At 35.8% G+C, this 23,623-nt stretch overlaps 3 protein-coding genes across 5 annotated transcripts in view; 1 reads left to right on the top strand and 2 right to left on the bottom strand.

Annotated features, from left to right (window-relative positions):
* The first annotated feature begins 2,316 nt into the window (after positions 1 to 2,316).
* Positions 2,317 to 3,860, top strand: LOC125812658 (alkane hydroxylase MAH1-like). The gene has a single exon (XM_049492150.1). The coding sequence runs from the start codon at positions 2,317 to 2,319 to the stop codon at positions 3,838 to 3,840; it is 1,524 nt and encodes a 507-aa protein (XP_049348107.1). The 3' UTR covers positions 3,841 to 3,860.
* A 700-nt stretch (positions 3,861 to 4,560) lies between these two features.
* LOC125812626 (probable 20S rRNA accumulation protein 4) overlaps positions 4,561 to 23,623 on the bottom strand; it is a 77,536-nt gene continuing 58,473 nt past the window's right edge. For 2 of the 3 annotated variants that reach the window (XM_049492116.1, XM_049492117.1), the window contains exons 2-8: positions 9,273 to 9,365; positions 9,102 to 9,185; positions 8,898 to 8,995; positions 8,476 to 8,792; positions 7,235 to 7,463; positions 5,525 to 5,729; positions 4,595 to 4,930 (exon numbers count right to left, since the gene is read on the bottom strand). In XM_049492116.1, the coding sequence (XP_049348073.1) occupies positions 4,856 to 4,930; positions 5,525 to 5,729; positions 7,235 to 7,463; positions 8,476 to 8,792; positions 8,898 to 8,995; positions 9,102 to 9,185; positions 9,273 to 9,365 (1,101 nt within the window). In that variant the 3' untranslated portion in view covers positions 4,595 to 4,855. Of the gene's footprint in view, positions 4,931 to 5,524; positions 5,730 to 7,234; positions 7,464 to 8,475; positions 8,793 to 8,897; positions 8,996 to 9,101; positions 9,186 to 9,272; positions 9,366 to 12,274; positions 12,284 to 23,623 lie in introns of those variants that run through there. The other variant, XM_049492115.1, reaches the window with a different exon arrangement.
* LOC125812674 (uncharacterized) lies at positions 13,993 to 14,517 on the bottom strand. Its single transcript, XM_049492164.1, has one exon. It carries the CDS (start codon positions 14,515 to 14,517, stop codon positions 13,993 to 13,995), a length of 525 nt encoding a protein of 174 aa, XP_049348121.1.

The raw sequence follows: 23,623 nt of genomic DNA, 5'->3' as shown, positions 1-23,623 counted from the left end.
CAAAACTATTAATAAGGCATTACTAATCTACTTCTTCTTAGTTACGTATTTGATTTCACATGAATGAGTCGTGGTCACCATCATCATCAAGACGTACTAACTAAAAATTCAGATAACTAATTAACTGAACTACTAATATTTCCGTTTAACTTTCAACAACTTGAAACTATTAATAAGGCATTACTAATCTACTTCTTCTTAGTTGCGTATTTGATTTCACATGAATGAGTCGTGGTCACCATCATCATCGAGACGTACTAACTAAAAATTCAGATAACTAATTAACTGAATTACTAATATCTCCGTTTAACTTTCAACAACTCGAAACTATTAATAAGGCATTACTAATCTACTTCTTCTTAGTTACGTATTTGATTTCACATGAATGAGTCGTGGTCACCATTATCATCGAGACATACTAACTAAAAATTCAGATAACTAATTAACTGAACTACTAGTATTTTCGTTTAACTTTCAACAAGTCAAGATAAGATTTTACACCCTCATGAATAAACTATTAATAAGACATTACTAATCTACTTCTTCTTAGTTACGTATTTGATTTCACATGAATGAGTCATCATCGTGGTCACTATCATCATCCAGACTAAATTTATTATTCTGATGACTAATTCGAGCTAATTACTTAAAATCATTTTAATTATTAACACATTTTTTCATTTTTTTTAAAAAAATCTTATAAGTAAAATTTCTACTAATATTTTTATGATTTTGTAAAATGTTTGTATGATAGGGTACACGCACGATACAAGTTATGTAGTTGATTATAAAATCATAGTTGATGTATGTTTTTAGTACAGTTCTTCAATTAGGATAATATATATATATATATATATATATATAATATAAGAAAAGAGGAATGTAAATTGCTAGAACTACTGAAATTGAGCTTTCACAAGCCACGTGTAATCTCACTTTCTAGTGAGAAAGGGACACCAGCATGTATACAAATGGAGATATTTGAGATCCGACCTTGATCCAATATATGAGATTTGACCTTGATCTTGATCTAAGATCTGTGACCCGACTTTATCTCTGATTTGGGATTCTAAATCTGATCTCAACCTGAGACTGGACCTTAACTCGGGATACAAGACTCGAGCCTAAATCCTGATACGAGATCCATAACTTGAGCCTACATCCTAATTCAAGACATGACTTTAACCTTGATGTAGGTCTTGAAATCCAATCCCGAATCTAATCAAGGGACTGAGACCCAATCCAAACTTGAGAATCTACCTCGAGTTAGGACTTGAGACTCGAGATTTGATCCCTAACTATAACCTGATCTCAACTAGAGCGCTCCTTGACTCTAATCAAGGGACTGAGACCCAATCCAAACCTGAGAATCGACCTCGACACTGGACTTGAGCCCTACCCATGATCCGATCTCAACTAGAGCGCCAACTCTAACTTGAAACTCAAGATCCCACTTGAACTATGACCTGATCCTGACCCTGAACTTGGGCTAGACCCTCGATTCGAGGCTGGAACCCCAACTCATAGAAAAAATCAAAATAAATCTCAAGCAATTTATTCATATTAAAGTAAATCTTAAAATAATCTAGAATTGAGGTAGTATTGAGCTAAATTCGAGATCAATTTAAAAATAGATTAGGCTAAAATCAATTTAATATGAAATTATCTTCTATCCAACCTTAAAATTTTGGGTGGATTGTCCGAACCATCAAATTTTGGGACATATTTTACACCCCATATTTGATACAAGAAAAGCTCTAAAAGTTTTTTTTTTCTTTTTTAGACAAACACATTTAATCAATATTGTGCAATATAAGGTATGCAATGTCCATTTCAATTCTAAAATCCAAAATTTTGAATGATTACCTGATTTGGGAAACCATTGTCTAATTCAGCAAGAAACTTTATTCTACTATTAGAAGATAAGCAATCAAATCATTACCAAGATTGAAAAATATTTTAATGAAAATATCATAACGTGAAAGACTTGACAACATTCTATAGCTAAATATTTACTCATACCCGATATTTAATTACATCAAAACAACCATTTCAACTAAGGTAACCACACCAATTAAGTATACTATTATTAAATTAAATAACAACGTGTGCATGAAGACACATGTCTTTGAATAAACATCGAATGCTTATAAATTTTTCGTATTTTATACTACCCTACCATGATACATATTTTTTGACTATATTTCAATACACACGTCAAGGTAGATTGTTAGGTATCAATAAGACTAAAATATATAATTAATTATCTATAAATCATGAAGTAACCTTCCCAAAAGAGTTAACACTAAGCAAGAAATGGCCTCAATTGATTACTTTGAGTTTTTTGTTGCAATATTTTGCTTTTTTGTATTTTTGGCTTTAGGTGATAGAAGTGGCTTACCATGGAATTGGCCATTTCTTGGAATGTTACCAAACTTACTTTTCAATGTAAATAGAATACATGAAAGATGTTGTGAAATTTTTTCAAGAAGTGGTGGAACTTTCTTGCTAGAAGGTCCATGGTTCACTAACATGGACATTCTTGGGACAGTGGATCCTGAAAATGTTCACTACATCATGAGCGCGAACTTCGCGAATTTCCCTAAAGGGGAAGAGTTTAAGAAGATATTTGATGTATTGGGAGATGGCATTTTCAATTCTGATTTGGATTTATGGAAGGGACAGAGGAAATATGCTAGGAGTTTGATCACTCATCAAAGGTTTTATAATTGTTTGGTGAAATCTAGTTGGGACAAGATTGAAAATGGACTTGTTCCTGTTTTTGAAAATGTGGCTAGAGATGATAGAGTTGTGGATTTGCAAGATGTTTTTCAAAGATATACATTTGATACAACATGTATATTGGTTACAGGGTATGATCCTGGATGTCTCTCAATCGAATTCCCTCGTGTTCCCTTCTCTAGAGCTATGGATGAGGTAGAAGAAGTGTTGTTCATTAGACATTTGTTGCCAAAGAGTGTTTGGAAGTTGCAAAAATGGCTAGGGATTGGGTATGAAGGTAAGTTAACTAGAGCATGGGATGTTCTTGATCAAGTTATAAGCAAGTATATATCGATGAAACGCGATGAATTAAGTAATTTTGCAACAAAAACAAAGGAAGATGAAGAAGAGGATTGTGATGATCTCTTGACCTCATACATATTAAATGAAGGACAAAATTTTGATGATAAGTTCTTGAGGGATACCATATTGAACCTCATGATTGCAGGGCGTGATACGACTAGCTCAGGACTAACATGGTTCATTTGGCTAGTCGCGACTCACCCTGAGGTTGAAAAAAAGATCATGGAAGAACTCGAGGCAATTGTCTCCTTGACATCATCATCATCATCATCAAAATGGAGGCTTTTTAACGCGAACGAGTTGAAAAATGCAATTTACTTGCATGCATCATTGTGTGAATCACTAAGGCTATATCCACCAGTACCATTCCAACATAAGACTCCTCTAGAACCTGATACTCTTCCAAGTGGACACCAGGTTCATCCTAAAATGAGAGTGGTGTTCTCATTGTACGCGATGGGGAGGATGGAATCGATATGGGGAAAAGATTGTTTGGAATTTAAGCCAGAGAGATGGATATCTGAGAAAGGATTAATTAGGCACGAGCCTTCGTACAAGTTCTTAGCTTTCAATGCAGGGCCAAGGACTTGTTTAGGGAAAGAAGTAGCTTTCACTCAAATGAAAGCTGTGGCTGCTTCTATCATACATAATTATAAAGTTGAAGTGATCAATGGACACAAAGTTTGCCCTAATGTCTCAATTATTCTCTATATGCAACATGGTTTCAAAGCTAGAATCAAGAAGAGATGGACTTAATTAGTTTTTACATTTCTACTATTTGTACTTAATACTATCTTCTTTACTATGCAAAGTATGTTTTAGTTTCCTTGATGTAATTTGCTCATGTTGTAATGTATATGTTGGAGGAAAGAATTGATTATAAAGACAAGTCTTTGCCTCTTGATAATATAAAGATGCCTAATGTGAATGGTAATGTTATTTTTCAAACTTGATATGATCAGAACTTTTGACCAAGTATTTTGGAATTAGTTGTGTCATGCCATGAGATATATGGGGTTCGCTGTCCTTTGGATTGACATGATCTTGGGACCTATTTCTAACAATTGGTATATTTTTAAAATCATAAATGGCTCCAGATATGACACTTTTAGTTCTTCCAGAGGTCTCATCTCCTGTTTATCTCAATTTATAAAAAGACTTTATAATATTCTAATATTACCCTTAAAATAATGAATATTTAAATAGAAGAGTACACCTTTGTGGACTTTTTGCCAAAAAAGTGAGACCCAACAGGGGTAAAAGCGAAATAGAAAAAGGTGAAGAAGATTTATGTTATAGATTTAACAAGCTTAAAGTGTTAAAAGGATAACAGACAATAGCATAGAGTTCAATATATTGGCTTTGAACTCAGGCTAGTGAACTTTCCTCATTTCAAACAATAGTCCTAAAAAAAAGTATATAACAAGAGCATATTTTTGATAGTACAGGAGTATATTTGACTCTTTTCCGTGTATGTTTTCATTGCCATTCCAAAACAAGTGTGTTCTATAGTCTTTGATGTTCTGCAATTCAATAGAACACATGATCCGAACCAAAATTTGACAATTTGCATCTCAACCATTCGACACTAACTAACACCAAGTAACAGCAAACTCAAAAACAATGTAAGCAAAAAGAAACCCACCCTTGACTCAATTGACTGTTACAACCCTGCTACTAATCTACTTTATAATAACAACAAAAATTATGACGAAAATATACCCTAATATCACAAAATCATACGAAACAGCATATGATAATTTAGTCGATGCTATTCATATTGTACGACAACAGCTTCCTCAGCCACAGTCCAGCCATCATCGCTAGAGTTATCTTTTGAACAGTTCTGAAAATGAAACAGACAATGGGGTTAACTAGGCCTGAAAATAAAGAGTAGTATCGTCCACAATTGACAAAAGAAAATAGATAGTTCAACCAGCAAATGAAAGAAATATATCACAAGTAAAATTTCACTTCAGAAAGGAAAGGAACAAGAGGAGAGTGATTAATTCAAACTCGCACAAAACTGTCCCATGGGAGACGCGCATTTTCAACAAGTGAAAAGCTGAAGTAAAAAGTCATAACCTATTACACTTTTCCTTCAATTCAACTTCTTACTTCCTAACCTTTTAATTTTACAACTTTAGGTTTTTTTGTTTATTTTTTGGTTCTTCTGATGTAATATGCAGCAGGTAACACAGAAGAGTCACTAGAAGAGCCTCCCTTTTGAGTTTCTGATTCTTCCCCAGTTCATGTGAATTACTGGGTTCAAACCTCTTTTTTAAAACTGATTTAAATGGAATTTTTAATACATACAGTGTTTCAGCTATGCACTCGCCTTTCATGATACATCAGCTAAAAAATGACCATTTGGCTTAGAAAAGTATACAGATCCAACATATCTTTCCACCCTACAATCCATATCCAGTTAAAGGCTGACCTGTGAGCAAGTATAGACTATTAAAGTCATCCAATTCCAGTTATCCAAGGCATATTTTTCTTTCTCGCTCACGGCTTCCTGCAGAAAATATAGCAATGGGGGCATCAGCTGCATTTCATATTGACGTGCTGCACCACAAAGCCTGCACATCCCTGGATCACCAGCATCTCCAGAAGCCAAAAGCGGCTTTCCACCATATGAGTATCTACATGTAAAAGTAAATAATAGATTTTTTAGTAAGGAGAGAAAGAATGTTAATGATTAACTAATGTAAGGAGGTCAAATAAAAGAAACCTTGGGCGTATAGAAATGGAAAGGAATCCTAAAACCTACCAACAGAGAACTATATGATACTCTCTGTATTTATTTTATTTAACTTCTTTTTGGATAAAGTATGCCAGTCTCCAACAAATGACAGTTAGCGTTAGCAGTTGACTAAGAAAACAATAAAGTAAACAAAAAATAAAAGTAACCTTGAGCTCAGTGGGAGTGGGTGAAAACTGAATGTACAACCTAAGATGTGGTTTCCAGTGTGTAATCCTAATCAATCTCACAGTATGTCAGCCAACTGTTAGCATTAAGATGTGTTTTATGATGAAAGATAAATTAATACTCAGACTAATAAAATAAGTACTTGATGGCAGTTTTCACATGTTGATGGAAGCAAGGCCAAGACCGGCGAAGATGTTGACGTAGTAGCCAATTATGTATCGGCGTGTAGATTGGATTAAATCGGAAGAAATGGGCTATGGCCAGACTCCGGACTTCGAGTTGTCTACATATCTCAAGTTACACAAGAAATCAGTTCATATGTAATTCGAGGAGATTCTACTAGGAAATGGATTGACTGGATTAGTATGACCAAACTCTGTGTAGAGTTCCCTATGTATCTCGGGTGTCACGAGAAACAAGCTGAATGTAGTTTGAAAAGGTGGATTCATTGACTCTCAAAATTTACCCCAATATTGAGATGGTTTGAAGCTCAAGCCCAGAACCAAGCAAACAAAATGGGAGAAAGGACATCAGTGATAAGACGTATCTCAAGATCAGTCGAGAAGCCCAGCAGGACAAATTCAGCCAAACTGAAGTAAGAAGAAGCAGAACCAGTAGATTGGCAAGGAAAAACTTACAAGGATCAGTTGATCCAAGTCCCAAACCCAGACTAATCAGAATCACTGTCCATAATTAAAAGTTTCTTGAACGGAGCTGAAACTCCTTAGGCTCACTCGGAAAAGACTTAAATGCCTTTCATTAGAAACCAACCAGTCAACACTCTCTCACTTATGACGAGGAGTTGATGCATTCAAAGAGTTGGGAACAAAGAGAAGGTCACAACGACTACTCTAAGAAGCATCTATAAATTCACACATGCCACCGCAGAAAAAACATGAGAACAGTTCAACATGCATAAAGTTGTACAAATAGTAATACGCTACGGTTGGAGATGAATAAGATAATCAAAGAGAAAGCTTGTACAGAAGCAGAATAGGCTGAAAGTTCACTACATCAAGAAACCAAAAGTACATTAAACTTGGACTTCACTTGCTGCTTTGGGGAAATTAAAAGGTATATAAAAAACTGAGAGTTTGCTTCTCAAAAGTCATCTACTCCACCAAATAAAATGTTAAGTTCCAGGAGGCGATACTTAAAAGTAAATTCAGAAGTACAGATTATGCATGGTAAACAAAGGCTGGCTTTTTAAAGTTGTACCTGAAACACTGTTCTGGATATGCATCTACTCGCTTTTTGAACTTAAGGTAAACCCTGTCAGCATTCAATGCCCTATCGTACTCATAATCTTCCACCTCCCATGTTTCTTCTTTAGTATCAGGATCACTTTCATGGTCCTTGATTGGAGATGAGATGTTTTTTGAATAGACAGAAGCATCCTTTTTTGAAAATTTCTCTTCCTCAGCATATATATAGAAGCAAGGAATCACTGTGACCAAAGAAAAAAAGTGTTTCTTTCAGAGACTACAGAAAGCTAAAATAATCATTCAAATGCTACCCAGTGATAATTGCAGATCTCATGTATCACTTTAAACACTTGCTAAAAGGTATGAAGACCTAAACTTTTGTAAGCTGTCAACTTCTCGTAACACAATGACTTCTTTAGAGAAAATGACAAATTAGTTTCTTATGTTTGGGGTTGGTTTAAAGTAGTCCTTTAAATATGCAGCTGAGCACTTTTGGTCTCTGTACAAATAAGATTTTTCTGGTCTCTATACAAATAGGATTTTTCTTAAGGTAAGAATATGGAAATGAATCCGACACGTTAAACGACTCATGTTCTTTCACAAGCCATTTCGTCAAAAGTACTCAATTTTATTAAACATAAAGAACTAAAACCACTCAGGTGTATAATTGAAGGATCATTTTTTTTAGAATGACTTTTAAAGGATCATTTTAAAACCAATCTCCAAATAGGACGGATTATTTATTTCACTTTCTCACTTTTTTTACAATAAGTAAATACATCCATTGGCCCTTTGACTGATCTACGTATCACTCAACCAGCAAGAATCACCAACTGCCTCCCACAAAGGGAAGGCAACAAACAAATCACATATTCATTTTACCAATCACACATGCCATTTCTGTATCCATTTTTTTATTTGCTATCAACTAAAAGGTTTCATTGCTAATAACAAGAACAAGTTGGCTTTCTGTATCTATAAATAGCATTTATCAATGTAATGTTCTCTATCATAGTGCTAAATTTATGTTGGGGGGTCGATCGTCCCAGTAAACAGTTCACAATCACCTAGCTTTTTTGTCTCCATGGGGATTCAAACAACAGTTCCACGCTCATCTTATATCAAGCAAAGCTAAATGGGAACCCTTTACATATACCACCCAGTAACATATCAAGTAGAACCATTTAAAAGGGGTTCTAGCAAAAGATCATGTCAAGGTGCAGGTAATGTCGAGGAAAACAGAATGGAAATTACCTGGTAACTTTTTATCAATTACTCTGTCTGCACAGACAGGGGATGAAGTTTTGGCAGTTAATTTACGACCATGGTTTTGTTTCTTGGACTGAGAAGCTAGGCTTGCAGCTTCAGAAAGTGCTCTACCCAACTCAGCAAGGTCTATGTCATCGTCATCTTCATCATCATCCTCTTCCAAAGAGTCAGATGACGATATATCCTTCTTCCATCCTTCCTTTGAATCTGATACAGAAGATTCAGACGAGGAGACAGCTTTATCAGACTGGCTCTTTAAACCTTCACTATTTACTGACTTTTGGATTCTAATAGCTCTCCAGCTGTCATAGAAATATAATAGATAGACCACAGAAGTTAAATCCAAATGATTATTAAGTTTCCAAGCATTAACAAAAAGACAATATGTTTGAAAACTAAGAAAAGACCTTACAGTAGTGCTCCCACATTCTGGCATCAAACAGCCAAAAACATAGATTACACGCTCTTCAATGTTCAAACTCTTATGTGAGATTGGGGCATAAACCTAGGGAAACAAATGTAAGGAGAAAAATATAGCAAAATGTCTTAAAGCTTAAAAAATCCAAGTAATCGGGTAATTCAAAGTTAGTCAAACAGTTTCAAGTACAAACCTGTGCAAGAAGAGACAAATCACTTTTACAAGAACTGCATTTGAATAAATCAACACTTGCTGAAGGAAGAGGAATAGGCCAATCCTGTTCAAGAAAAAAGAAGTAGCATCATAATACCAAAAAAACATCAAAGCACAATGAACTATACCATATCCAGGAGGATTTTCTTACAGGAAGTCCACCGATTTTTGTTGTATAATGGTCAGCAGCTTCGTGCATATGACCTGCCCACGTTCCTGGCATACCTAAAAACACTCCCCCCATCTTGTTTCCTAATACAAACAAAACAAGGTTAATGAGAAATGCAGTTCAACTGAGACCCCATCCAATGTAATTCCTAGTACAAGCATCATAATACACCAGAACACAAGCATATTGACAAAGCTCAGATCTTAAATAGCTGGAATCTTCTTGCATAAAGAAAGGAACATCAAGCCAAATAACCATTATTAAATTGCATTGACGGATTTATATAGCTTTAAACTCAATAGAACTAGTTACCAAACTTTACCACAAAACTTGTTGCAAGAACTAATCCCCTTTTTATAAGGAAATGGATTAATTAGAGAAACTCAACTAATAAACCATCTCAAATCCTTGCCCTGCAGTTTCATACCTAACTGGTTTTAAACATCAGGGAGAAAATAATTTTCATGATGATAATTGGAAACACGCTTTCTCCCAAGAACTTTGCGAACCCCACATAGGAGACGTAACCAACATTTGCTGACAAGGGAAATCCGAAGCCACTACCCTTAAAACCTCGCTCCTATGCAATAGCTCACAAACCACAAAAGAAAGGTAACCCGCACTAGGACTCGACACAGAAGGCAAATCTCTCACTATTCCTAGCTATGTCACAATATCTCAGCAAAAGTTCACAAGACAATATGAACTATTGTACCACATACAGCAAGGGCGGCTTAAACCTAAATTCACTAAAACAGAAAGTAATAAGACCATCAAAATTAGAACTACAGATCAAACCAACACATCGAAGTAGAACACAGAAACAGTAAACCGAACCAAAAATGAAGGAGATATAATTTGTAGTTATATTAAATTTGAAACTAAAATTTTAAAAAATAATTTGTTCATCTTTATCATTACTATCAATAGAGTATATGATACTAATTCAGTTAAGCGAAAATTATCAGCTTTAATGATAGCAATACTATATGATACTGATTTAGTATTAGTTAAGCGAAAATTATCAGTCTTAATGAATGGGGGTACAGACCGTAATTATTTATGAGAAAATGGGTATTTCAAGAATTACATTGATTAGGTATGAACTTGTAATTATTTTGGATTTTATGACCCATTTATATAGTTTCCCCTTTTTTATATCACATTAGGCCCAAAACCTTACTCGATATTTTTGGGTTAAATAAATGAGCCTTATAGGGACTGGTCTTAATATATTATCTCCATAAGAAAAGTATTACAAAAATAACCTCCATTCATCTATTGCCCCCCATTGCATAACGGCCAGCTCTATGGCCATCGCCAGCAATGGCTGACTGCCTCTTCCCAGTGGGGAGCAGCCACCACCAGTGTTATCAAAGGCGCGCTTTAAGCGCGCTTAAGCCCTAAAGCGAGGCTCAAAACGTGTTAAGCGCTTCGCCTCGCTTTATGTGCGCTTCAGTGCCGTCATCAAAGTTCTAAGACAAACTTTTCCTTGTCAATGAGCCTCTTATGAAGAAGTGACACTAAACAATTGATATTTCACTTTATCATTAAAAAAGTTCAATTTCTTTGGTCATATATTTGTCATTCATGTTTATAATTATTAGTTTTGGACTAAACATACACATTTTATTTTTTTCTCCCTTTGCGCCTTTTTTCATTAAAGCCCACGCTTTATTTGCACTTTGCACTTAAAGCCCCCATGGACCTTAGAGCTTTTTTGCGCTTTTCGCTTTTAATAACACTGGCCACCACTAGGGCTGGGCGTTCGGTCGGTTCGGTTCGGTTTGTAAATTTTGGTTTATGGTTTGGCAAAAATGTGAAACCAAACCAAACTGAAATAAATTCGGTTCGGTCCAGTTATTACAATTTCGGTTTGGTTTGGTTAACCAAATTTAATTAACAGTGGTACATTTTCAAAATTCAATCACTTTTGTTCAATTTCTTCAACCTCTAATGTTCTTATAAGTCACATCCATTTCTATGGCTTTGCAAATGTATTGACAGTTCAATAGAAGGTCAAAAATTAATGGTAGAAATTCACCAAATTCTTGTATATAAATTTGCAACTTCCTACAGGAAGTCTGTCTCATTGTATATAAATTTGCAACTTGACCTGTGAGTTGTGATTGACTACCAGTGAGGCAGTGACCTGCAGCCTGCCCAATTAGGCCATCACTAAACTCAAAAGGACATCATTTTACTTGTTCAAATATCAAATTTGTGCAAATGGTAAGTTTTCACCTCAATACCTCATCACATGTGGGCTGTGGACTGCGGTGGCTGTGCTGCTGTTCAAATGATCACTAACTGTACAACAATCAACATTAACTTCTACAACAATCAACACTCAACGATATAATCTCCAAACTCCAGCAATCTATGCCATACAGTTTGGCTTTTGCCTTCAAATTTCAACAAGCATTCAACTTGCAACTTACCATGTCATTGACTAAAATATTCAAACAAAACTGATTCTAAGGATGATAGACACTCATGACTCAACACTACTTCATGAATACTCATTTAACACAAATGTCAACAGAGTTGCAACTTAATTACAGAAAGACGCAGTACATTACAATTTACAGTTCACAGATCACACAAATAATCACATAGTTACATTCAATGAATAAAAAAAAACTCTAATGTGAGCTCCTAGAGTGCTACTCGTGTTGTTTTCCACAAGTTTATTAGATTCCATTATTGATTTAGCATAAAAAAAAAAAAGATTATGAATCAGAGTATATTGGAACATGAAAAAGAATAGTTGCGAAATAGTAGTGGAATTAAGATTTTCATTACAAAATATCAAATAAGCTTGAGTCTTGATAACTTTTAGGTGGAGAACATTGTATCCCTGCAGCCTATCCCGCTGATGAATTTAAATTCAGATTCAAATTAATCGAGTCAATAAAATTTACGAACAAATGGTTAAAACAAACTAGTAATACAGTATATTCACAGAGAAAACAAACTAGTACCTTCGAGGCGCGACTCCTGCGAGAACTGAGCAGCGGCTGCGGGCTGTGACCACTGGCCGGTGAGTAGCGGGCTGCGGGCTGCGGGCTGTGGGTTGCGACGCCTGCGAGAACTGAGCAGCAGCTGGCCTGAGAGTGACTGACGAGAGTTGAGAGTTGAGACTTGAGGGATGAGCTGCGTAGGCGTTAGGGATTTTAGTTTAGGATTTCTCTCTTCTATGGGGCATGGGTTGAATACTGATTAGTTAATAGGATATAAAGACTAAAGAATATATATATATATATATATATATATATATATATTGAAATATATATTTCGTTTATTACGGTTATAATCGATTTTCTTCAGCCAAAAAAATTAAAAATCGAACCGAAAAATCAAAATATTGAAATATGATATTAAAACCGAAATTAAAAATATTCGGTTCGATTGGATTTTTTTTATTTTAACCATATTATGCCCAACCCTAGTTGAGAATAGAATAGCAGATGCACTATCAAGAAAGGAAGAATAAGGTGAGAGATTTAATTAATCTATATTGGGGGAAGAATATATGTGTATAAATATCATGGTATTCTATCTCTTATAAGTATTATATTTCATGTAATTAGTTTATCAACAAAGTTTATTTTATTCTAGTAATGAAGGGTAAGAATATTGTCGGACGTCAAAAAATTTTCATGAAAAAAATATAAAACAAAGCCGCTCGATATGCCTCATTTTGAAACACTGATTGAGTTTCTATAAAGTGGTTGGTGAACTCATTCAACAACACAATGTTGACAAAGGAATAGTTCTTTCTTCTCCAACGAATAAATCTTATTCATCTTTTCATCCAACTACTGAAGCAATTGCTCACCGTTTTTTGAATCCAAATATAGAATTAAATAACATTACACAATTTGTTGCGACACATGTTCTAAATAAGGTGAATGAAATCGAATATTAATCTGTAGAGTTTAAAACTAGAGAAGATGTTGCAAGCAATTAAACAATTATACTTGATCAAGTGAAACATATGAAAGAAATTGGTGGGTGGGAGGATATTTATAAACTCAAGACTAATGAGTTAATTAAACTTGAAGCTTGATTAAAAATTACCGATTTTAACATGAAATATCTTCGGGAACATTTGAAGATAAAATTGCATCTAATGCTTCATAAATAGATTTATCTCTACATTAATTTTTTAAATTCTATTATTGGTTCAACTTATTTTACAAACTTTTTGATTTTATATTGATGATGTTGTTACATGTACTCTACAATGATATTTATTATGAAATAATATTATTCTCATTAAAATAATATATTTTTTCTCTTACATGATTGACCATGTATTCTTCAAAAGTCTAATGTTTAGTGTAATTTATTTATTTATATATTTTAAGTATTAAATATATGTAAAATTTTTTATCAATGAGTGACGGTAAGAATTAAACATATAACTTTTTTTAAAATTTTATATCACAAAAAAGGCAAAAACACAATAAATTGAGTAATATACTTTACCTGAAATACTTATAAAACAAAACATAAAAAAAATGAGACCAAACATGTAAGAGAAAAAATAAAAATAGAAATAGTATTTTATAACAAATATCATTGTAGAGTACATATAATAGCTAGCATCATCAATATAAAGGAAAATAAAATTAATTAAAAAATAAAAGCAGAACAAATAATAAAATTTCAAAAACTAATGTGGAGATGAATCTACTTATGAAGCATTAGATGCAACTTCATTTTCCAATTGTTTCAGACGATTTTTCATGTTAAAATCAGCAACATCTAGCCAAGCTTCAAACCGAATCACCTCATCAGTTTTGAGTTTTTCTACATCCTCCCACCAACCAATTTCTCTCATCTCTTTGGCTTGGTCAAGTATAACGCTTTGCTTGCTTGCAACATCTTCCCTAATTTTCAACTCTGCTAGTTTATATTCTATTTCATTCACATTGTTTCGAACACATGTTGCAGCAAGTTTTGTTGTGTCACCTAATTCTACATTTGGATTCATCAAACGCTGAGAAACTACTTCAACAGTTGGATGAAAAAATGAACAAGGCTTATTCGTCAGAGAAGAAAGAACTATTCCTATATCAACATCATGTTGTTGAACGAGATCACCAGCCAACTTATATAAACTCAATCGATGTTCTAAAAATGAGGCATATCGAGCAGCTTCATTTTCTATTTTTTCCATGGAAATTTTTTGATGTCCGATAGTCTTATTACCCTCCATTACTAGAATAACATAAACTTCGTTGGTGAACTAATTTCAAGAAATGGTACTTATAAATGATATATTCCCATGATATTTATACACATAAGTTCTCCCCCAATATAAATAAATTAGATTTCTTACCATATTATATATGGAAAGTAACATAAATAAGAATCTAACTATAAAAAATTAAATTATCATATACTTAAAGATGATATGCACTCAATAAGATTAGTGAAATTTGAAACTTCTAGTTAACAAGAAAACTATTTTAATATACTTACTTAATTTTATCATATTTTAATTATCAAATATAAATATAATTTGAAGAAACATTAGTTAATACAAAAAGAAAATTTTAAAATAAATTAAATTTCTTACCATATTGTATATGGAAAGTAGCATGAATAAAAAATATAATCATAAAAGTAATTTTATCAAATACTTAAAAAGGATATGCACTCAATAAAATTAGTTAAATAATAATAATAAAAAAAATTAGTTAAATTTGAAATTTCAAGTTAAAAAGGGAAATATTTTAATGTACTTACTTAATTTTATCATATTTTATTTATTAAATATTAAATAATATTAAGAAACATTAGTTACATATTAAAAATATATATATATTTAGGAGGGATAAAACACAAGTACCATCCCGAATTATATTCAAAATTCCAACAACATATTTAAACTTAAGTAGGATCCTATTACCTCACCCCCCCCCCCCCTCCTCTAGACTAATTTATTAGTTTTCATGCTCATTTTATGCTGACATGGAGCCAAGACCCAATTCAAGTATTAATAGTGATATACATGTGTCGAGTGTATAATTTTTTATTTTATTTATTTTTAATTTATTTATATTTTTTCTTTTCTTTTTAATTTTAAATAAACATTTCTTTGTTTTCTTTGCTTTATATTTTAACTAAATTAATACATGTAAAAAAAATTTAAAAAAATATTGCATGCCTTACATTTAAACTTCTTCTTCTTCTTTTGATTGCTTTACTCTTTTTACTCTATTGATTTTATTTATTATTTATTTATTTATTCTTTTCTTTTTTAAATTTAAATTTAAATTTAATTCTAAATATCTTGTATTTAGAATAAATCTATTATATCAAAATAAATTAAGGAAATCAATAAAATAATTCAAGAGTTTATTTGTGCATTATAAATCTCAATTGCATTATATAAATTTATCAAAAAACTATCTTGAAAAGGAAAATATATTATTGTGCGTACTGAAATTCTTATAAAGTATTTATTATTATCAAATCAGATTCTCCACTTGCACTAAAGGATGTGAATTAAATGTGTTTATTGAAATTCATTAAATTAAAGTAGACATTAGTCAATATCGTAAGAATAGATACAAATTGTATATATATAATTCTTTTTTGAACTTCATAACATCATAAAAAATTGCATGCTTTAACATCGGTAAAAAATTTAATTAGCTAATAGCATGATTGGAATAGTATTATAGGTGAAACTCTTACTCAATACATATACTAAATTACTTATATACGTCCATGCATATACTAAATTACTTATACACGTATACTAAATTAATGAATACATATACTAAATTACTTATATTATAATTTATATATGTACACATATCGGTGAATTAATAAGGATGAATGAAGTATTTTTTTAATTTATTTAATGAAAAAGAGACGAAGTCAATTTATTTAGCCCATGAATTTGGTGCTCCGGAGCACCCAATTTTTTTTTCCATAAAAATCTTAATAAGGACATAAGTAATGAGTTGGGGAACCAGCACGTATACTCACACCATTTTTAACGCCTATTTATGCATTTACAAACCCTTTTTTAGGAATTACCAAATTCCTCGAATCTTTGTGTGTATTATCCAATAGATTTGGCGCCCCTGAGCACCCCAATTTTTTTTCAAAAAACTTTATGAAAACCTCCGTAATAAGTTGGGGAACCACCATGTATACTCACTCCATTTTTTAACATCTATTTTCGCGTTTACAGATCCTTTTTTAGAAATTACCAAAAATCTCTCAATTTTTCGTATGTATTAGCCATGAATTTGGAACCCCTGGAGCACCCAAAATTTCTTTCTAAAAAAACTTTTTTAAGACCTCTGTAATGAGTTGGGAACCACCACGTATATTCACACCATTTTAAACGCCTATGTATTTACAAACTCACTTTTAGGAATTAACAAAAAAATTCAATTTTTTGTGTGTATTAGCCCATGAAAATGGCGCCTCACTAGGTAATGACGATGATGATGACTTCAGGTGTTGAATGAAGATAAGGTCTCACTAGTCGATGACGATGATTATGACTTCCTAGTGTTGAATGAAGATAAGGTCTCACTAGGCAATGGCGATAATGATGACTTCCTGGTGCTGAATGTAGATAATGCCTCACTGGAAAATGGCAATGATGATGAATTTCTAGTGCTGAATGAAAATAAGGCCTCACTAGGAAATTACGATGATAATGACTTTACGGTGCTTAATGAAAATAAAGCCTCACTGGGTGATGACGATGATGATGAATTTTCATTATTGAATGAAAATAAGGCATCATTAGGCAATGACGATGATAATGACTTTCAGTGCTAAATGAAGATAAGGCTTTACTGAGCGATGCCGATGATGATGACTTCCTGGTGCTGAATGAAGATAAGGCCTCATCCTACCCCCGAGGTGAGGGCGTCTTGCCCCCACCCCACCCCACCACCGAGGCAAAGGCCTTTTACCCCCACCCCCCAAATCCACCCCCACCCCTGAGGCGAGGGCCCTCTACCCCCACACCCGAGGCGAGGCCTCTTTGTATGATAAAAAATCTAAATGTTCTTTTGGACAACCTGAGGTTGAGTACCTAGGTCATGTTATTACTGGAGAAAGAGTGACTACCGATCCTTCTAAAATACAAGCAATGGTGGACTGACCTACTCCTAAGTCCTTGAAAGGTCTTAGAGGGTTTTAGGGGTTGACAGGGTATTTAAAGAAGTATGTAGTTGTAACACCCCGTATTCAAAATAGACAAAAATGCAGATTTTGAGAAGTTGCAGGTGCAACTTACGGTCACCATCCATGGACCGTAGGTCAGACCACGGCCCGTGCTGGTGGTCCGTGGTTCGCCACTGCAACCCCTCCCCAGTCAGCTCAGAAAATTGGTTAAGTCTCGACTCACGGACAGACCCACGGTCCGTAGATCAGACCACGGTCCGTGGTCTGTGTCCGTGGATCAAGACCTCCTTACCCAGCCTCTGATATGAACTATGGTTGACCAGCACGGACCGTCGTTCGATCCACGGTCCGTAGGTCTGACCGTAGATCAAACGATAGCAGCCAGTTAGCTGAAAATTCTGATGGGTCAACTTCAGATGGTCATAACTTTTATCACAAAATGAATTATGTGTCCCATGACCTATGGTTAGATAGATAATTTAATTATCTTTCCAACGCCACCGAGTTTGCTAAATTCCGACCTCCGAGTAAAAAGTTATGCCCTTTTTAGTGAAGCCCTGTCGGGCAGACTCCATCTACGGACCCAATCAACGGACCGTCGATTGATTGACGGACCGTCAATTGATTGACGGACCGTCAGTCCATTCCGTCGATCACTCCGACAGCAGTTAATTCATGGGTCTTTTGGTCTTTTCCTATTTCGTTTAACCCCTAAGATACGTCGTTTAGACCCTAAATCATGAGATTTTAATCAGTTTACACCTAGAAACATAACTAGAACTTACCTAAGTCAATTCATTAATCAAAACTTAGAAAATTAGAAGCAAGAAGGGAGAAAAAGTTCAAGAACCCTAGTTCAAGAACGCAACAAGTTTCCTTCGGTTCCAGCCCCGAAATCGAAAGATTTCTCCGTGGAATTCGTCACCAGGTATGTGGGATTTCACTAGTGGGTTCCTTTCGCCCATTAGGTCCCTAGAATTCAGTCAGATTCTTGATTCCATGATTATAAACAGACCTAGGGTTTCTAGAATTTCAACAGATCATCATGAATTAGTTATTTAAATGTTCCAAATCAAATTATCATGTTATTGCTCAGTTTATCGCATGAATTTCAGAACCCTAGCTATGTATTTCTTTAGTTCTTGAATTACACATGCTAGGTCAGATATTTCAGTATTCAGTTTTACATGCCTCAGTTTATGAATGCATCATTATCAGATTAATTATTGCATTCTCAGTTTGCATGTTCAGTTCAAGCTATCCAGTATTTACAGAAATTCAGTCATAACTAGTTAACCACTTAATTCATTGGGAGTAGCATAATACCGAGTTGGACTAGGGTTTCAGCGTACCCATATAGTCCCAGAACTACGAGCCACGTAGGTGTAAGTCCCCTCTGTGGGCAACATTAGTTTAGTGATCACGCCAGCATGCCTTTATACCTCTGGCAGGGTATATTGGGTCCTCTCGATGGGGCGTATACATCGGACTCCACATTTAGCTCATGTGGTTTTATGTCGGTTATTAGTAGCTCCCATAGTTCAGTCAGATTCTATTGCATTGACCACATTTACAGTTCATTCAGTATTCAGAAAGCATGTTATAAATTGGTCATTGCATTCAGTTAGCTCAGTATTCAGTATATATATCATGTTCAGATTATTTCATTGCTTTATTGCTTTGTTCAGTTATATGTTCTTTCAGCTTTACTCTATCCTACATGCTCAGTACCTTTCAAGTACTGACGCATACGTGCGCTACATCTTCTCGTGATGTAGGTTCAGGTTCTCAGCATCCAGATCACGCTTAGATCGATTCCTGATCTTCAGTTCAGCAGAATCAGTTGGTGAGTCCTCATTCTTCGGGGACAATAGTCATGAGTTTCTTTTCAGTGTTTTAGTCTTTAGTTTCAGTTTTGCTAGACCTAGTTGGGGCATGTCCCAACATTTCTAGTCAGTTTAGAGGCTTATTTCAGGCATAGTTAGATTCAGCTTAGTATCTTGAGTTTGATATTTCTTTTGTATTAAACTCTCAGATTTGATATATTCAGTTATAGCATATGGATATTCCTCATCTCTTCAGATTTAATTATGAATTAGCTTCCGCATCAGTTTATTTTCTTTAGTATGCTCATGATCATGCCAGCAAGGTTAGCTTGGGATCACTTGTGGTCCTAGGTCCCGTGTCCGCGTCTTGGGGGTAGCTCGGGGAGTGACAAACTTGGTATCAGAGCATTAGGTTTAAGTGTCTTAGGATGTCTGAAAAGCTGCACTAGGTAGCGTCCTTTTCATGGGTGTGTAGTGCGCACCACATCTAATGAGAGGGAGGCTACAAAGTGTTTTAGGAAATCTTCATTTTCTTGTTACTCTTATCGTGCTTAAGGTATGATCTAAATTCCATTCTAACTCGACGTTCTACGTTTCAGTGATCATGCCTCCTCGTAGAGCTTATGCTAGGAATGCGAATGCCAGGAACGCAAACGCTGCTCCTCCAGTTCCAGATCAAGAAGTCTCAAATGCTGAATTCAGGAATGCCATTCAGATGTTGGCTCAGAGTGTCGCTAACCAGAACAATCAGCAAGTTCAAGCTCTTGTGAATGCAAATGGTGGATCAGCAGCAGCAAGGGTCCGTGACTTTGTTAGGATGAATCCTCCAAAGTTCTTAGGATCGCAGACTGGTGAAGATCCCCAGAATTTCTTAGATGAGATCAAGAAGATCTTTGAGGTGATGCAGGTCACTGGGAATGATCGGGTTGAGTTAGCATCTTACCAACTTAAGGATGTAGCTCATATCTGGTATACTCAGTGGAAGGAGAACAGGGGTACAGATGTTGCTCCTATTACTTGGGAATGTTTCAGCGAAACCTTTCTAGACAGGTTTTTCCCTATAGAGTTGAGAGAAGCAAGGGCCCAGGAATTTATGAACTTAAGGCAGGGTAACATGACTGTCCAAGAGTATGGGCTCAAGTTTAACCAACTCTCCAGGTATGCTCCTCACATGGTTGCTGATTCCAGGGCTCAGATGAATAAGTTTCTCTATGGAGTGTCAGACTTAGTGAAAACAGAGTGCAGGAATGCTATGTTGTTGGGAGACATGAATATCTCTAGGCTCATGACTCATGCTCAGCAGGTTGAGGGTGATAAGCTTAGGGAAAGGCTAAGGAGACTAAGAAAGCAAGAACAGGTAACTACGAGTATTCCCAACAGAAATCGGGTGGTGGAAATCGCTCGCATTTTCAGCAGAAGTCTTCGACTCCAGCCCCTTCATCAGCTAGTGTTCCATCCCCCAGGTTCCGTAATGATCAGAAAGGTAGGGCGTCAGGCTCTAAGTCTCAAGGTAGTGTTTCAGGCACCAAAACCTACCCAACTTGCCCGAAATGTAGTAGGAACCATCCGGGCGAGTGCCTTGCAGGTAAGGAAGGATGCTTTGGGTGTGGCCAGTCTGGTCATAGATTGAAGGATTGCCCTTCAAGACAAGGTCAAGGAGGAAATAATGGTAGAGCTCAGTCTACAACTTCAGCAGCACCAGCAGGTCGCCCGACTCAGCAGGGTAACTCTTCTGGTACTGGTGGCGGACAGCGCCAAAACAGGCTTTATGCTCTTCAGGCTCGTCAAGATCAGGAAGATTCCCTGATGTAGTCACTGGTAGTTACGAGTCTTTGATCTTGATGTTTATGCATTGTTAGATCCAGAGGCTACTTTGTCTTTTGTAACTCCTTATATAGCAGTCCAATTCAGTGTTAGTCCAGAAACTCTTTCAGAACCTTTCTCAGTCTCTACTCCAGTCGGTGACCCAGTTATAGCAAGACGGGTATACAGAAATTGCCCTGTCACAGTCTCTCAGAAAGTCACCTCAGCAGATCTTGTAGAGTTAGAAATGGTAGACTTCGATGTCATTCTAGGCATGGATTGGTTACATTCATGTTATGCCTCAGTTGATTGTAGAACTAGGATTGTTCGTTTTCAGTTTCCAGACGAACCAATCCTAGAATGAAGGGTAGTAGCTTAGCGCCTATGGGTCGATTCATTTCTTACCTTAAGGCCAGAAAGATGATCTCTAAGGGTTATCTCTATCATCTAGTTCGGGTTAAGGATTCTAGTTCCGAAACCCCAACTCTTGAGTCAGTTCCTGTAGTCAGTGATTTTCCAGAAGTGTTCCCAGAAGATCTTCCCGGAGTTCCTCCCGAAAGGGAAATCGACTTTGGAATTGATCTCCTTCCAGATACCCAGCCTATCTCTATCCCTCCTTACAGAATGGCTCCAGCTGAGCTTAAGGAATTGAAAGAGCAGTTGAAAGACCTTCTAGATAAGGGCTTCATCAGACCTAGTATTTCGCCATGGGGTGCACCAGTGTTGTTCGTGAAGAAGAAAGATGGTTCTCTCAGAATGTGCATTGACTATAGGCAGTTGAACAAAGTCACAATCAAGAATAAGTATCTCATCCCCAGGATTGATGACTTGTTTGACCAACTTCAGGGTGCTAGTCATTTCTCAAAGATAGATCTCAGATCAGGTTATCATCAGCTTAGAGTCAGAGATAGTGACATTCCGAAGACAGCCTTCAGAACTCGGTATGGTCATTATGAATTTGTAGTTATGTCATTTGGACTAACCAATGCTCCTGCAGCTTTCATGGATTTGATGAACAAGTGTTCAAGCAGTACTTGGACTTGTTCGTTATCGTCTTTATTGATGATATCCTCATTTACTCTAGGAATGAGGAAGAACATGCGAGTCATTTGAGAGTTGTTCTGCAAACTCTCAAAGATCGCCAGTTATTTGCAAAATTTAGTAAGTGTGAGTTTTGGTTACAATCAGTTACCTACCTTGGGCATATTGTGTCTAGTGAAGGAATTCAGTAGATTCCCAGAAGATAGAAGCAGTGAAACAATGGCCCTAGACCTACCTCTGCTACAGATATCAGAAGTTTATTGGGTCTAGCAGGCTATTACAGACGGTTTTTGGAAGGATTTTCATCCATAGCCTCTCCATTGACTAAGTTAACTCAGAAAAAGGTTAAGTTTCAGTGGTCAGATGATTGTGAGAAAAGCTTTGCAGAACTGAAAACTAGGATGACTACAGCTCATGTCTTGATTCTACTAGAGGGTTCAGATGATTATGTGATCTATTGTGATGCATCTAGAGTCGGCCTAGGTTGTGTGTTGATGCAGCGAGGTAAGGTTATAGCTTATGCTTCTAGACAGCTTAAGGTACATGAGAAGAATTATCCAACTCATTACCTCGAGCTAGCAGCAGTGGTGTTTGCACTTAAGATTTGGAGACATTACTTGTATGGTGTTCATGTAGATGTGTTCACAGACCATAAGAGCCTCCAGTATGTATTCACCCAGAAAAGCTGAATCTTCGCCAGAGAAGATGGCTAGAGTTCCTCAAAGATTATGATATGAGTGTGCATTACCATCCTGGTAAGGCAAATGTAGTAGCAGATGCCCTTAGCAGACTATCTATGGGTAGTGTAGCACATGTTGAGGAAGAAAGAAAAGAGCTAGCAAAGGATGTTCATAGACTTGCTCGCCTAGGAGTTCGTCTTATGAGCATATCAGATGGTAGTGTAACAGTTCAGAATGGGGCAGAATCTTCTTTGGTAGTAGAGGTTAAGGAAAAGCAAGATAGTGATCCAATCTTGCTTGAACTTAAGGGTGCAGTCCACAATCAGAGAGTGGAGGTTTTCTCCCAAGGGGGAGATGGTGTACTTCGCTATCAAGGTAGATTGTGTGTTCCTGATGTGGGTGAATTGAGATAGCATATTCTGCAGAATCCCATAATTCCAGATATTCTATTCATCCAGGCGCCACTAAGATGTATCGCGATCTGCGGGAAGTCTATTGGTGGAATGGTATGAAAAGAGATATAGCAGATTTTGTGGCTAAGTGCCCCAATTGCCAGCAAGTCAAGGTAGAACATCAGAAACCAGGAGGTATGACTCAAGAGATTGACATTCCTACTTGGAAGTGGGAAGTCATCAACATGGACTTCATCACAGGTTTACCTCGTACTCGCAGACAACATGACTCCATTTGGGTGATTGTTGATAGGGTTACTAAGTCTTCTCTCTTTTTGGCGGTCAAGACTACAGATTCGGCGGAGGATTACGCCAAGCTTTACATTAATGAGATTGTGAGGTTGCATGGAGTTCCTTTG

Source organism: Solanum verrucosum, unplaced genomic scaffold (genome assembly GCF_900185275.1).
Source record: "Solanum verrucosum unplaced genomic scaffold, falcon-dt-bn FXZP01000275.1, whole genome shotgun sequence".
In the NCBI taxonomy this organism is placed as follows: Eukaryota; Viridiplantae; Streptophyta; class Magnoliopsida; order Solanales; family Solanaceae; genus Solanum; species Solanum verrucosum.
This window is presented reverse-complemented; position numbering and strand designations above follow the sequence as displayed.